General features: G+C 40.1%; 2 protein-coding genes across 4 annotated transcripts in view; one reads left to right on the forward strand and one right to left on the reverse strand.

Annotated features, from left to right (window-relative positions):
* Positions 1-1247: 1247 nt before the first annotated feature.
* Positions 1248-11930, reverse strand: UBA5 (ubiquitin like modifier activating enzyme 5). Of its 2 annotated transcripts, XM_074859905.1 has the most exons (12): positions 11711-11930; positions 10577-10622; positions 10397-10486; positions 9279-9388; positions 8778-8864; positions 8027-8111; positions 7110-7214; positions 6805-6932; positions 5469-5604; positions 5110-5185; positions 4195-4301; positions 1248-3625 (listed from the first exon to the last, which is right to left on the reverse strand). In XM_074859905.1, exons 1-12 carry the CDS (start codon positions 11854-11856, stop codon positions 3542-3544), a joined length of 1200 nt encoding a protein of 399 aa, XP_074716006.1. In that variant the 5' UTR covers positions 11857-11930; the 3' UTR covers positions 1248-3541. The 2 variants fall into 2 exon arrangements, with proteins under 2 accessions (XP_074716006.1, XP_074716015.1); XM_074859914.1 differs by lacking the exons at positions 10577-10622; positions 11711-11930 and having other exon boundaries at positions 10402-10484.
* Positions 11931-12173: 243 nt separating this feature from the next.
* ACAD11 (acyl-CoA dehydrogenase family member 11) overlaps positions 12174-13475 on the forward strand; it is a 31493-nt gene continuing 30191 nt past the window's right edge. Inside the window, exon 1 of one of the 2 annotated variants that reach the window (XM_074859938.1) lies at positions 12174-12366. In XM_074859938.1, the coding sequence (XP_074716039.1) occupies positions 12230-12366 (137 nt within the window). In that variant the 5' untranslated portion in view covers positions 12174-12229. The remainder of the gene's footprint in view (positions 12367-13475) is intronic. The other variant, XM_074859928.1, reaches the window with a different exon arrangement.

The following is a 13475-nucleotide window of genomic DNA, read 5'->3' on the forward strand; positions in this document are numbered from 1 at the left end:
TCCATTAATCAATTTAAATACATACTAAAAAAAGGTTTTATAAAAAATTGAATGTAAGTGAAAAACTAATTGGAACCTCAGTATAACGTTTCAGAGGCAACTGATGTAAAGATTTATTTGATCCAGTTTGAAGAATGCAAATGGCCGTTACTTCCAAGGGGTACTTACCTTCCACCCTATTTTTTTCCCTTTTAGAGTGGAGTTAAATATAACCCATTTCAGCCCTTCTTCTGGTTAGAAGCAATTTAAGGCTGTAACTTGGTAAAAAAAACAGTATATAAAATTGATAGAACAAATATATGACCCAAATTTGATTTTTAAGATTAAGATTTAGTTGAAAAAAAAAATCAATCAAAAATAGCTCTTGACGGTATTACAATACAGCACCGAGAGTTGACACTTTGTGATAGCTCTCTGGATGTTTTCCTCTTCAGAAAATGTTTTTTTTTTCCCACTGTATTCTAGCCACCTTGACAAGTTTTGAAAATAGGAAAGTTCTTTGCAGGATTGTTACCGAATAAGGAGAGGGGCAAAGGAAAAAAAAAAAAAAAAAAAACAAAACACCCAACCAGAACCCCCCAACCAACCAACAACAAAAAAACCAACACCCCAAAACCTCAACCTTCTCAGCTTGTATGTGTTTCTGTTGCCTACTCAGACTTCGTAATCCCCTCCACTAAAGCCAGTGTTACAAATGATCAGATGTCTGGTCTAGGTTGTCACCTCTGGTCTGATTTTAACAGGTATAATGATATATCTTGCTCTCCTGAATAGTTTTCCTTCATGCTGCTAGCTTAAATAAAAAGCTACTTTCTAGATCTTCAGTGTTGTTCAGACCTTCTCCCTTTAGTGATTTCCAATTCTGAACTGTTACTATTCTGCCCTTGAGTGACTTCCAACTTATTCATAGGTTGCAGGGTTGCTTTTGGAAGAAAAAAATCAGTCCCTAAAAAGTAGCAGATCCCAACCATCCATGGTCCATTAGCGAAGGCGGTGAGGAAACAAAATCCTTACCCTATCAACCCAAAGAAAACTTTCTGTAGAAAGTAAAACAGGATCAGGAGGAATAGTGGAAGGTCTTCCAAGCCGTGTGTGGGACCTAAGCTCATGCAGCTATAGTCCTAGCGCTCTTAAGACAGTTGTTCCGGGATTTGTGACATTTAAAAAAAAAAAAAAAAGTAATTTGTATATCTGGTATATACCGAATAATACTTCTATGTAGGAGAACTCCACCTCAAAACAGTGTCACCAGTTTCAATGGAGTTTAATCATACAGTCAGAATATCAACATCTCAGTAACATTCATGATACACTGTAAAAACTGTAAGCTTTTATAAGATTGCCAAAGAAACAAAGCTGGACTAAACCACTGCAATACGCTTTAATGTTAGTTCATAACAAAAGTAATAAATTTTCCATTATGTTTTATAGTTGAAGTAGATTATACTTGTAAATGTCTTAATTAAAAAAAAAAAAATCCTTAAAGCTGCTTTTTTGATGCTGTTTCTTTTTAAATAATTTTAACCATTGGCACATACAATCATCTTAATATATTTTCCAATTCTTTCAAATTCTTCTTGTATATACAAGTTGAAAGTCTGAAAGTAACACAAGAACCATTTTGCATCCTCTGTAAGTGGGCATACAAAATTGTATTAATTTGCTCATAAAACTGTACATGAAGTAAAACGGTAAACAGTTGCCTCTTGAAAAGCTGTCAATCAGGTGACAGCAGTCATGTCAGCCAAACAGCTGAGAGTCAAGATTAACTGAGCTGTTGTAGAAATGAGTCGGCTGTTTGCATCAGGATCTCCAGAGCCAGGTGTCTGCCTCACTTTTATTGTTCTCAACAGAAAGGTAGACACACAAAGAAATGTAAGGAACACTTAAATTGACACTTGAATCAAGTTAACGTAGACTTAGTGACACAGGTTCAAGTATGTACCTCTGTAATGATCTCATTATTCTATTTCCCATCCCTCTTTACAGTTCATTTCTAAAATCTGGATTCTCCAAAACTGAACTCAATCCAAAAAACCCACTTCCATTTTACAGTGTAATGCACCACACCCAAAACCCACCTAAACCCTCCCTCACTAGCTTTAGCAATTATTTTTATGTATATAATATAATCTGGTGTCAGCTGCAGAGGAAACAGATTCTGAAGTTTGTAACCGTATTCATTCAGCTGCCCTAAAAAATAGGAGCACCTCCACAATATTTCTTTTTACATGTTGGGTGGATACTCCTACTACCACTACTAGCTGGCTCTAGGTTGGCTGCATCATACTGGGTTTTGAACAGCCCAAGTTGGTGATATTTGTATTATACTGCGAAGGCTGAAATTTACCTTCTTCTAAGCCAAATACAATGATCAGGTTCTGGATCAGACACCCACAGGAGTTAAAATATTTGGAATGGATACTTCCAGTTCTGCAGTGTACTGGCACTACAGGATATGGACACTTACAGGTCAGTTTAACACGTGATAATTTAAAAGATAATACAACTGTACTAACATTATTTACAAGACAGATACAATAGCTCAGGTACCCTGCTGAAGAGATTTGCAACACAAAGTTTAGAGCATCTAATTCTAAAAGCTTTCCTCTGCAAACTCAGATTAAATATATTCCTCAATATAGCGCATGTGATGGGGATGGATCAGAATTACAGCAAAAATTTTAATAGCCAGCAAAAATACAATATTGAGATTTTTGAAGAGATAGACAAAATCGCCTGTTCTTTCCAATGTTAATGGTAATTCTTACAGATTTTGTCATGAAAAGCATCTGCCAGCTGAAATAGTGGCATGCCAATACCCAGTCTGCTACTATAATTATCTACTAACAAAAGACTTTGCCTTGTCACAGCGTAGTCAAAATATTATTACATACAAAACATACAGGCAGCTATTTAAGAACAAGCAGTAGTAAAACATTGATAAAACTAGGGAAATCTAAAAAAATATTCCATCCCAGAGCTATTTAAGGCAGATAAAAAAGCTGTAATGTTCTGTTTGCTCAGAAATAAGAAACCACAGCACGACCCACACCAAGAATTTACAGACACCAGTGAACAAAGATGAACACAAGTGCTTGGAAAATCAGGAGCAGCAGTATGAGTGAGGCACGATCACCTGCCCTTGACCTACTCAGTCCACTGCAGCAGATTTCATCTTTCGCTTGTCCTATACTATGTACTGTTCCATCACATGATGTTGCATAGAATGTGCTACGCCTACTTTTGGTAGTTTACCATCTCCTCCTATTTTCTACTGAGCATCTGGCCCCTAGCAATGCTGAGAAATTAAAATTTACAGTAGCACAACTCACTATCTTAAAGACTAGACAACAGAATAGAAACAAAGTAAGTCTGTTTCCTTCCTGCTCCTGTAACAGTTCAATTTCATCAGAAATGTAAAGATAAGTTTCAGTTGAGGTAAAAAAGGAGGGGAAAAAAAAAAAAAAAAAAAAGTCTGGTCTTCTCAAAATCCAGTGTCAATCCAAACTCCCAAAAGTTGTACTTAATATTGGGTTTGCTACATGTTTCTCATTTTGGCCATGAGTTCTTCTAGGCTTTCTTCAGGCTCAGCTACCATTTCCTCAGTTAGCAAATTCTCTTCCTATTAGGAACAGGAAGAAAAAGTTGGCAACAAAATAGTGAACAAAAAACGCTGCACAAATAAGCTGTTACCACACCATTTTCCTAGAACCAAGCACTCAATTGCAAGATTAGGCTTAAATTATTACAAATTTAAATTGTAAACTGTATTCTGACTGGGAGTGAGAATGTTCTGGCTGCGATACATACAGATTCTGCATTCCCCAGGTACACTAATTGCTCTTTGACTACATAGAGCTTTTACTAAATAAATATGGTTAAAATATTAGTCACCAAAATACCAACTGAGAAATTCACATTTGCTTTCCCTCCCGTCCCCCAAATACATTCATTCCTAGCACTCAAAACTACATTCATGCTCACATCCATACTGAAATATATTTCATAGAAACCCAAAACCAGACCATGTAAGACAGGAGTTCGATGTACCGAGGTACAGTTTTACTGGAATTGTTCAGAATGGAATTTTATTTTAGGTTTAAAGGGTAACCAAGCTGGCTCATACTATAGATTCAATCTATAAAATGTATTTAAAAAAATAAGTGTATTCATAAAGAATAAATATATTACCTTGTTTGGGATAGTATATGCTACTGTAATTCCCTGGGGAAGCTCAGGTACTGGGCCAGATGCAGCCTTCAGCTCATCTTCTGAAATTTCTGATACTAACTCGATGCCTTTGCATTAAAAGGAATTGAGAGCTCCATTAGAAGTTAGATGAAAAAGTTCATTAATCACTACGTTATCATAGCACAAGGAAAACCACAGCTACTTTTCTAAAATAGAAAAAATTGAAGACCAGAAAGACCTTTGATTTCAATTACTTCATTCCCATTATCAATGCAAAACGTTTTCCCTTTACAATATATGAAAGGGTTCCATACATGGAACTTGTGGACAAGAACGACACCTCTCCTATAGGACTCCCTTGTCCTCAGCAGTTTAATCTTACTGTGAGGACACTTAACAATGGTAAGCTAAGACTATTTTCTCTATCATGTAATCAACAGAATGTATACATCCATTCTTGAAATGGCTATATAAAATGCACGTACCATTTCTTAAGGCAATTCTTTATTTAAAGCCCTTGGAGGAATAAAAAGATCAATGGGGATGCCTTAGTGTAGTGGTTATGGAAGTGACAAATGCTCTTTAGCTACATATTTAAAACAAACACACAGCGAATAAATCTTCTCACATCTTTCATTCATATCTTCAGACCATCATCTGAGAAAGTATTTTATACAAACATTGTTAATTTTTGCGCCTAAAACCTGCTCATTATACTAAAACTACATCATCAAGTTGTGTTAGCAGCATTGCTGTCAAAACCTGTGAAAAGCCAGTAGTAATTATGCAGTGTAAGGCACAAAAAATAGGAACCGTGAGAAGTCCCATGTACCCTACAGTGTGTTCACCTAAGACAAAGAATTTAACTGAAGCTTGGTATGGGGAACATCATTTCATCTCCACTTGATTACTTACCCCAGTCATTGTCTTCATGTACTATTTCTTCTTCCTGTTCAACTACTTCTTGTTTTGGTCGTGCAGCTTCTTTTTTCTGAAGGAAAAACAGAAAAAAATAAAACCCACAATATATGTAATAATCCAATTTTCATCAACAAAGATGATCAGATCTAATATTCACACTTCTTTTAAGATACGCAGTCACCATTTAGAAATTTGTTAGGCATAAAAACGCAGAATACCTGCAAGTTATAAAAACCCAAACCCATTAACACTCAAAAATAGATGACTGCCAGAAAGGTTGAGCAATTACTGCACAAGCAAATACTATCTAACTGAATGCAAGCCAGTCTGCCTAAAACCTAAAGCATTTTTACCTTATAATTTTCTTGCTGTTTTCTGCAATTTTGGTCACTACATTGTGGATTTGGCTTCATAGACATAGTTGGAAAGAAATCCTGCATGGCATTGTAACCAAGATAATAACTCACAGTACCAAAATTTAACAGGTATCTAGAAACACAAACAGAGAAAGCAGACCCTTATATACAGATGCAAACCTAAAAATTCAGTTGCTCAAGGAATAATTTTTCCTCAAAGAACTTTTTGAATACACTTTCACACTAGTGAAGTTGTAAAAAATTACTGTAATTGTTTTAAGATAAGCTGTAGTCACCTGACCACAGCGTAACTGCATCATCATAGAACCCAGTCCTCTTGTGGTGTGTGTGGAGAACAAGGCAGCTACAGTCTCAGAAAAACAAAAGTTTAAGTGTAAGCAGTTTTCTCCTGTGCCTTAATCCATTGCTTGAAACACTCAGGTGCTCTGTATTATGAAGGGAGAGTTTTCAACAGCTAATCAGAATCAGTTTAATCATCTTTACTACAGGGTCATACTGGCAATGAAAATAAAGATTTAAATTACGCTGCAACATTTGCATTCTTCATTAAACACCTGTTGCTATGTAATTTTATGTAATACCTCTCTGCACAGCTGAAAATGGTGCTTAGTTGTTTGCAGGCACACTTGCAAACAGTATTTTTATTCTTTGTAACTAGAAATTTTTGGGGAACTGACAAAACCAAGCTAAGGCTAAAAATAGGCTAAATAAGATCCTATTCTCAAAAATGCTTGTAAAAGGCTGTGCATCGTTTTGAAACCAAATACAAAGTTGTTAAAGAATTTTCCTTGCTGATACAGGCAGTTCTTTTAGCAGCTGGAGTCATGTGACTACTTTTTGAAAGTATTAAAATACCTCCTATTGCTATATGCCTATTTTTCATTTACCTCAGGTTAGAATACAAACACTGCAAGAGAAATGATTTTTTTCTTTGTCCATGTACAAAATTTCAAAGAGTTAGCACCATATTATTTTTGTGTATAATTCAGTGATGTCAAATGAGAGCATGTTTACATGCAGAACTACAGGGAATAAAAAATAAAAAGCGTGTGCGTGCAGTAAGATAAATTCTTAGGAAAACTCTGAAGACTTTTCCTTACCCCTGTAAAGTTCTATTAAGAACAGCAGCTCCAAAGTAAACACAGCAGTGATTCAAGCAGTGTATATTTCAGCCCTGTCCAGTGATGCCACTGCCTTTAGGAAATAGGCCACAAACATATAAAAAGAACCAGACCCATCATCATGAAATGTTCCTTCAGGCTTCTTTCTCTTACGGTGCTGTACACTGAATAGCAGCAATTCAGTCACTTACTTCAGAACATTTTGTACAAGAATTCCTGCCACGACACCCATAGTTGTAGGAAGACTAGCTGCACAAACTCCTTCTCGTTTTAATGTTTTCTCATCAATATTTGCAGCAACTACAAGTGGAGGAGCACACTAAGGGGAAAATAAAGAAATTCAGTTTAAAAAAAGTATTTAAAAAAAGCACAGATCACACAAAATTTTAAGCTACTCTATCAGCTGTGCCAGGCTCACATTCACTAGCCAGCTGATCTTCACACTCCCAGCCCCACTGTAAAAGACAAATGAAGAATTCAGCAGAGCACCGCATACCGCGAAACAAGCAGTTTCACCAGGTATGATCAGCTGTATATGTCCTGATACTGCATTTTCACTCACTCCAGATTCCATCCAGATTTGTCCAAGTTCATTGCAGGCCTTATAAACACAGAAAAACACATCAGCACCGCAGAAGGATAATGGAAGAAAAAAACCCCGTAGATTGAGAGTGATTAAATACATTGACCTTCCTGCTTTAAGATAAAAAGGCTATGATCAGAAAAAGGAACATGAAAAGGTAGAATAGAAATTGTTTCTCAAAGGACAAAGTAAAGCTGTCCTCATGAAGCCAGCCCTTTGTGCTTTCCTGAGGCCCTGAGACTTCTGAACAAATACAGGCATTAGTGATCCGGTTACTAGCACACTACAGAATCTAATTGCACAAACTACTTTTAGCGGCATGGATGTAGTGTCTCTGTGTACCCTCAGTGCACGCAATCTGCAGATCAAGTTAGCTGAAGGATAACAGAACACGTGTTTGGCACATACCCTACAGTGGCTACTACTATAAAGAAAAACAGTTTGATTAGGTTTGATTAGCCTCAAGACATTTTTAGTATACAAAACGTCATATGAAGTATACAATTAGCTATACACAGTTAAAAAGGTTTTAAGATTTAACATGTCAGGCTTTGATAATACCTTTATATAAACAGGATAATTTGGAAAGACAGAGAGGAATTACGATACTTACTCTTTTACTAATCATTAGCTGTTAGTCTACAGTTATACATATAAAATGTGTTTCATAAGAATTGGGTAAAAGCTCAGATTCTGTTTCCTTAAACCAAGGAGGAAATTTCTTAGAAGATCCTTGATAAGTTCCTGTCTTTTCTCTAGTCCCCACAATTTCCCACATTATTTACAGGAGAATATAGACTTCCACAAGCTCATGCCTTTGGTGGCCTTACCGTGTTAATTGCCATGCGAGCTTCAAAGTTGTCCACGCAACTTAGAACAAGATCGACAGGCTTCCCTTCCTCTAGTGCACCGTTACTGAAATAAGTGTCAGAAGTTTGCATGAAAATGCTGGCAGAACAAAATACCAACATGGCAATCAACATGCTGCTTTGGAGTACAAGAGGCACACGGGAAGTGTATTTCTAACAAAACTTGTGCAAATGCAGAAGAGGATACAACTAGCATCTTAGATCTACAGTAGAGACAACAGCATGCTGAAGCTGGGATTTAAATATATGGGCATTTTACATTAAAAGAAGTTTTATATAGTATACACTCACAGTACAAAGTATTGGAGAATTGTATCTTTGTACGACATAACTGCAAATGGGAAGAGTTATTTCAGAACTTCTCTGTGAGATTCACTAATAACTATTTTCTTTCTTCATGCTATAAAGCATTCTGGAAACTACTCCAGAGCAGTAAAAATATGATCTGATCTGTTTTCTGTAATGGGAAAAGCCTATAAGACCTGCAACTTTGGTTGGAAATCTAAAGATGCACTAATACTACCATGTAACAGTAGAAATAAATGCCAACTCTAGAGAAAAGGTCTAGGCAGAAATGTCTTCATATATACATGGTTTTCAATTGGAAGTCATTAAACTGAAAAAAAAAAAAAACCAACAATAAAAATGTGAGGCTGTATAGAGCCACACATCAGCAGAAGTTTGCAATATGCTTTGGCTGAAAGATTTTTACCTTATTCTATCCATGAAGTGTTCAAAGTTGTCCAGTGTTGTGATGTTGTAGTTATGTACTTCAAATTGAACATCAGGATTAATATTCCTTATGGAGGAAATGAGTCAATATCAATATATACAGTGATAACTTACATTCTACTCCTTAACTTCACAAGCGTTGCTACAGCCTTAAGGTTCCAGTCTGAAGTCTAGAATATACCCATATTTGTCAAAAATTCACAGATGAAATGAGGAAATAACCACAACATAATGAAGTGGCATAGTTTATACCAAACTTCTGAGAAAAATTAGCTATACTTTAAAAGTAGACTTACATTAAGGTTTTGGCCAGTACAAAAACGTCCTTAAAGTATCAACCACTCCCACAACTATTTTATATGCAAATTTCCAAATTAGATCATGCTACTTTGCAAGTGATTAAGAGTTCTTCTGGAGCATCGTTCTTCCGGAGCAGCACCCTGGGTAAATACATTTTGATACCCACTTCTCTAAATTATACCTCAAAGTATGCTCTGCTGCTTGCACTTTGCTTAATCCAGCTTGATGAGGTTGGAAGAAGAGCCTGTTCATGTTTGCCAATTCCACCTTGTCATAATCAAACAGAAGCAGCTGCAATAAAGATTGTATTAACAAAGGTGAATCTCCAAAGACTCTGCAACCAGAGCACTATGGCAAGGCATTTTAAACAACAAAACTCATTCTAGAAACAAAACCAAAAACCCCCAACCAAACACCCCCCATTCAGTTCACGTACAGAAGTTACCAATATTGTAAGTACATGAAAGACTGAATTCTAACTGCCATTCACCAGGAACGGATTCGTTAAGTCACAAACCCCACTCTTAATAAAAAACAATCTGTTCATTTGATCTAAACTAAGAATATTCAACAGATTATCTACATGAACGCTATGAACTCTGTTATCACATTCCTACTTGCTATTATGGCATTAACTAGAAACGTGTCATTTCTTTCACTTGACTCGGCATGTCGTTCTTCAAAAGCAATTCACTTAAAATACCCCCATAATACGTGGACATGTTGATTATTATAAATTCTGAATCAACTATCTAATGCCCTTTTCTATGCTCAAGATGTTCTGTTCTACTAGCTCTGGAAGTTCTTCTTACCTATACACACATCAAATTATTCTTAACTGCTGATAAATTTTTAGCTCTAAGTCTGCCACATGATGAACTAATGTTTGTGATAAAAATCTGTTTGGCATCTACCACATTTCAATTTTGGGAATATCAACTTTTTCTCATAAGACTTAATCTTCTATGCAAGTTACCTCATATTTTTTCTTTAATTTGTTTTCCTTTTGCCATAATCCAGTATGAAGGTTTGACAGATGGGCTCATATAAGAGCATGGAGAAGACAAGCATCCAAACAAGAATTATCCACGATACAGGATTAAGCCCTAAGTAAATCAATTTTACTAGCATAAGAAAAATACAGCCTCTTCATTTGTGATGTTTACACAACTGCTGTTCTTGAGTGCTTTCTTCATAGTACTTTTTTATTTGGGCAAAATCAACCGAGTGAAATCAAATCTCTATGAAGAAGACTGGTGCATCTACTATAAAGAAGTAGAAGAAGAAAACTCTCATTACCTTACCAATGCCACACCTTGTCAACATTTCAGCAGTCACGCTGCCAACGCCACCTACACCTACCACTGCAACTGTAAAAGTACGGATTTTCTGTAGAAAGAAATAAAATACAGATCAGTATATCAAAAGTGGTCCTCAGGGAAAATATGCAAGGCTGTTTTAACACAGATAGAATCCTACCTCATAGTCTTTGACAATTCCCATTCTTTTTAATGCCATCAAGCGACTACAAAGAAAAAAAGAAATATTATACAGAAAATGCTCTCTACATTTCTAATAGCAATTTCGCTTTTCAGATATATAAAATCACTTTTGCTTCAAAAATAACCCCACCAAGCACCAAACTCAAGCCTGCTGTTTTCACTGCAGTCGTGATTGCCAGCTAGATACAGTCTAAATGAGATAGTAGATGCTTTCCTATTAGCAACAGCAACAGAGTACTAACCCTGTGGAAACTCATGTACTTATTCAGTTGGTATGAGTAACATCAATGAAATCAGGAGGACCTATAGCTATTTTTGTAAATGAATCCCTGATTTACAGAATGAAAGCCTACACTTTTTTCTGCAATGAACCATATGGCAGCAGGCCACTGAAAACTCTTCCACTGTTTTCTGATCAATTTGATTAGATTAACATAACATTAAAAAAAAACAAATTAGAGAATATCAGGTTGTGAGGATAACTGGAAGAATTTTAAAGTAACATTTTATCCCGCTATTGCATTTTTTCATTGAAAATATCAATGAAAGTACAAGTATCAACTTGTATTAAGGCAATTCATTCTGAAAAAAAAAAAAAACAAGCATCAGATTTCCAGAAGCACTGAGCATTAGAAGGGATCCCACATGCTCAAGACTTCTCTAAACCAAACTCTAAAATGGGAAAGTTAGAGGACTAAGACCTCATGTAATACCAACACCTGTCCCCTTTATCAGCCAGTTGGCTGAAAAACTCAGTTTCCTCTCTCTCTCCCTGTACTGTAAAGCAAGGTAACACAAAGTAACCCGATGTACACACCCCTGCCACCCCAGTCGGGTGGGAAATCTGAGAGCACCCCTCCCCTCCTCCCCACCGAGCACCTGCCTTCAGCACTGCCCTGACAGCCTCCTCAGCGCACCCAGCCCCATCCCGTAGTCCCCCACCTCCCCGAGCCCACCTCCACACCCCTTTTCCCCCTTACCCAGACCCGCAGTTCCAACCCACGGCCTGTGACCCCACAGCCCAGCCTCTGCACCCTGACTCAGCCTTCGGGCCTCCTCCCCCGGCTCAGCCCTGGCCCTCGCCCGGTCGGTGCAATCCCCCCGGTCGCACCTGTAGGGGTTGGAGTCCGTCACCTCCGGGCTCATGCTCTCGATGCGGGGCCGCACCGCCCGCCGCTCACCCCTCTCCCGGGCCAGCTCCTCCTCCAGCTCCCGCACACGCCGCTCCAGCTGCTCCAGCCGGCTCAGCCCCGCCATGGCGGCGCCGGCCCCTCCGCAGCGACACGTCTCCCCGCCCGGGGCAGCTTCCGGGAGCGGCGGGGAGCGCCGCCCCCCGCTCGCGCCGCCGCCTCAGGGAGCGTTCCCGCCCGGCGCGGGCCTCCTGCCGCCCCGCAGCGGGCAGCGAGCGGGCTCTGGCGATGACGCGGCGAGGGCGGGTGGCAGCCGCGGCGGTAACTACCTCCCGGGAGCCGCCTTCTCGCCGGAGAAGCCGCCCGGCGCCGGGGGCCGCTTTCCTTGACGGACCAAGCCGCCTCCGGTTGCCGTGGCGACGCGGGGCGGGGCTCCTCCGTCAGTAGCGTAGCGGCGCGGTGGGCGGGTGCGGGGCGTACGCCGCCGGCGCAGCGCGGGGATGGCGGCGGAGCCGGGCACCAGCGAGGTGCGGCGGCAGCACCGCTTCGACCAGGGGAGCTTGGAGCGGTACCTGTCCAGCCACCTGCCCGGCTTCCCTCGGCAGCCCGCGGGGGCTCTGGCTGTCAGGCAGTACAGGTAAAGGGCGGGCCGCTCTCCTGCCCCGAGACCGCCTGCGAGGGGCGAGCGGCGGCCTCTAGGGCCGTTGACACGGGCCCTCGCCCTGGGCCTGCGCCCGTGGGGCGTCCTGAGGCGCGGAGCCGCAGTTTGGGCTCGAATTGTGCCTCTGCGAGGTGAGGAGGGGCCGCGGCTTTGCTCGCTGCCCGGCAGCAAAAGTGGCCGGAGTTAGGGCCCTTTGCCCTGGTGATGGCAGCCACGGGCCGTCGGGGGAACGGCTCGTCCCTTGAACGGCTGGAGAAGTCAAAGTTCGCCGTGGCGGCCAAGGTGACCTGTGGCACAGGCAGACCCTGTGGCCGCGGTTGGCCGTCTGCAGGAGGGTCATGTGTTGGGTGGACGCCCCGCTGTCCTCAGAAAAACGCGTCTGGCCCTCCACGGTGCACTCCGTTGGAGCATGCTCACAGTTGTTTTATTGCCTACTGCTAGATCTCGATTCACCTGCTCTTTTAATGGCACAACAGATAATAATGTTCAGAAGCACATACATGGCATAATAAATCAATTTTAAAAGCCGTAGGCTATTGCCAGGTAAGCAAACCAATCAAAACAGTGTAACGCTGGGCTGAGATTCCCATTAATGCCCTGAGAGCAATGCATTGTGTCAGCGAGGTGCTACACCCGAGCTCCAAAGCTGCTGTTGCATTCAGCAATTAGATTAACTAGCGTGGCTGTGTGACTTCCAGTCAGGACCTAACTATTAGAAGTTATTCAAAAAATACATACTAATTCCTTTGTAAACATGGCATTAACAGCTTTATCAGCAGCTATCAATAAGGAACAGTAAACAATTTTTCACTGTCTTCTGATGCAAGTATAAAATATCCATTGAATCCTCAGCTGTTACTGTAATCCTCGTATGTACTTCAGTTGAGGAGATTGTAGGAGGGGCCTCAGGAGAGTTGCTAATAGTAAAATCTGCTAAAATATTACCAGTATTTATGCTTTTACTACTTTGTCTTGTGGTTGCACTTCAAGGCTTCAACCAATCGAAATCTCTGTTGTGCCAGGCAGAGTATTTGTGCATGCCATATGCTTGTTAACCTGTTTTACAGACTATGCCCTGACTGCCC

This window comes from Strix uralensis, chromosome 1 (genome assembly GCF_047716275.1).
Source record: "Strix uralensis isolate ZFMK-TIS-50842 chromosome 1, bStrUra1, whole genome shotgun sequence".
Classification (NCBI taxonomy): Eukaryota; Metazoa; Chordata; class Aves; order Strigiformes; family Strigidae; genus Strix; species Strix uralensis.

What these genes read in the sequence shown, in the direction of transcription:
- UBA5 (XM_074859905.1), bottom strand. Translation starts at nt 11,856, where the DNA reads ATGGCGGGGCTGAGCCGGCTGGAGCAGCTGGAGCGGCGTGTGCGGGAG. An exon ending in GCAGCAGAGCATACTTTGAG is followed by an intron (nt 8,865 to 9,278) that starts GTATAATTTAGA and finishes TTCCTCCATAAG; the next exon opens with GAATATTAATCCTGATGTTC. An exon ending in ACATGAAGACAATGACTGGG is followed by an intron (nt 4,302 to 5,109) that starts GTAAGTAATCAA and finishes TTTAATGCAAAG; the next exon opens with GCATCGAGTTAGTATCAGAA.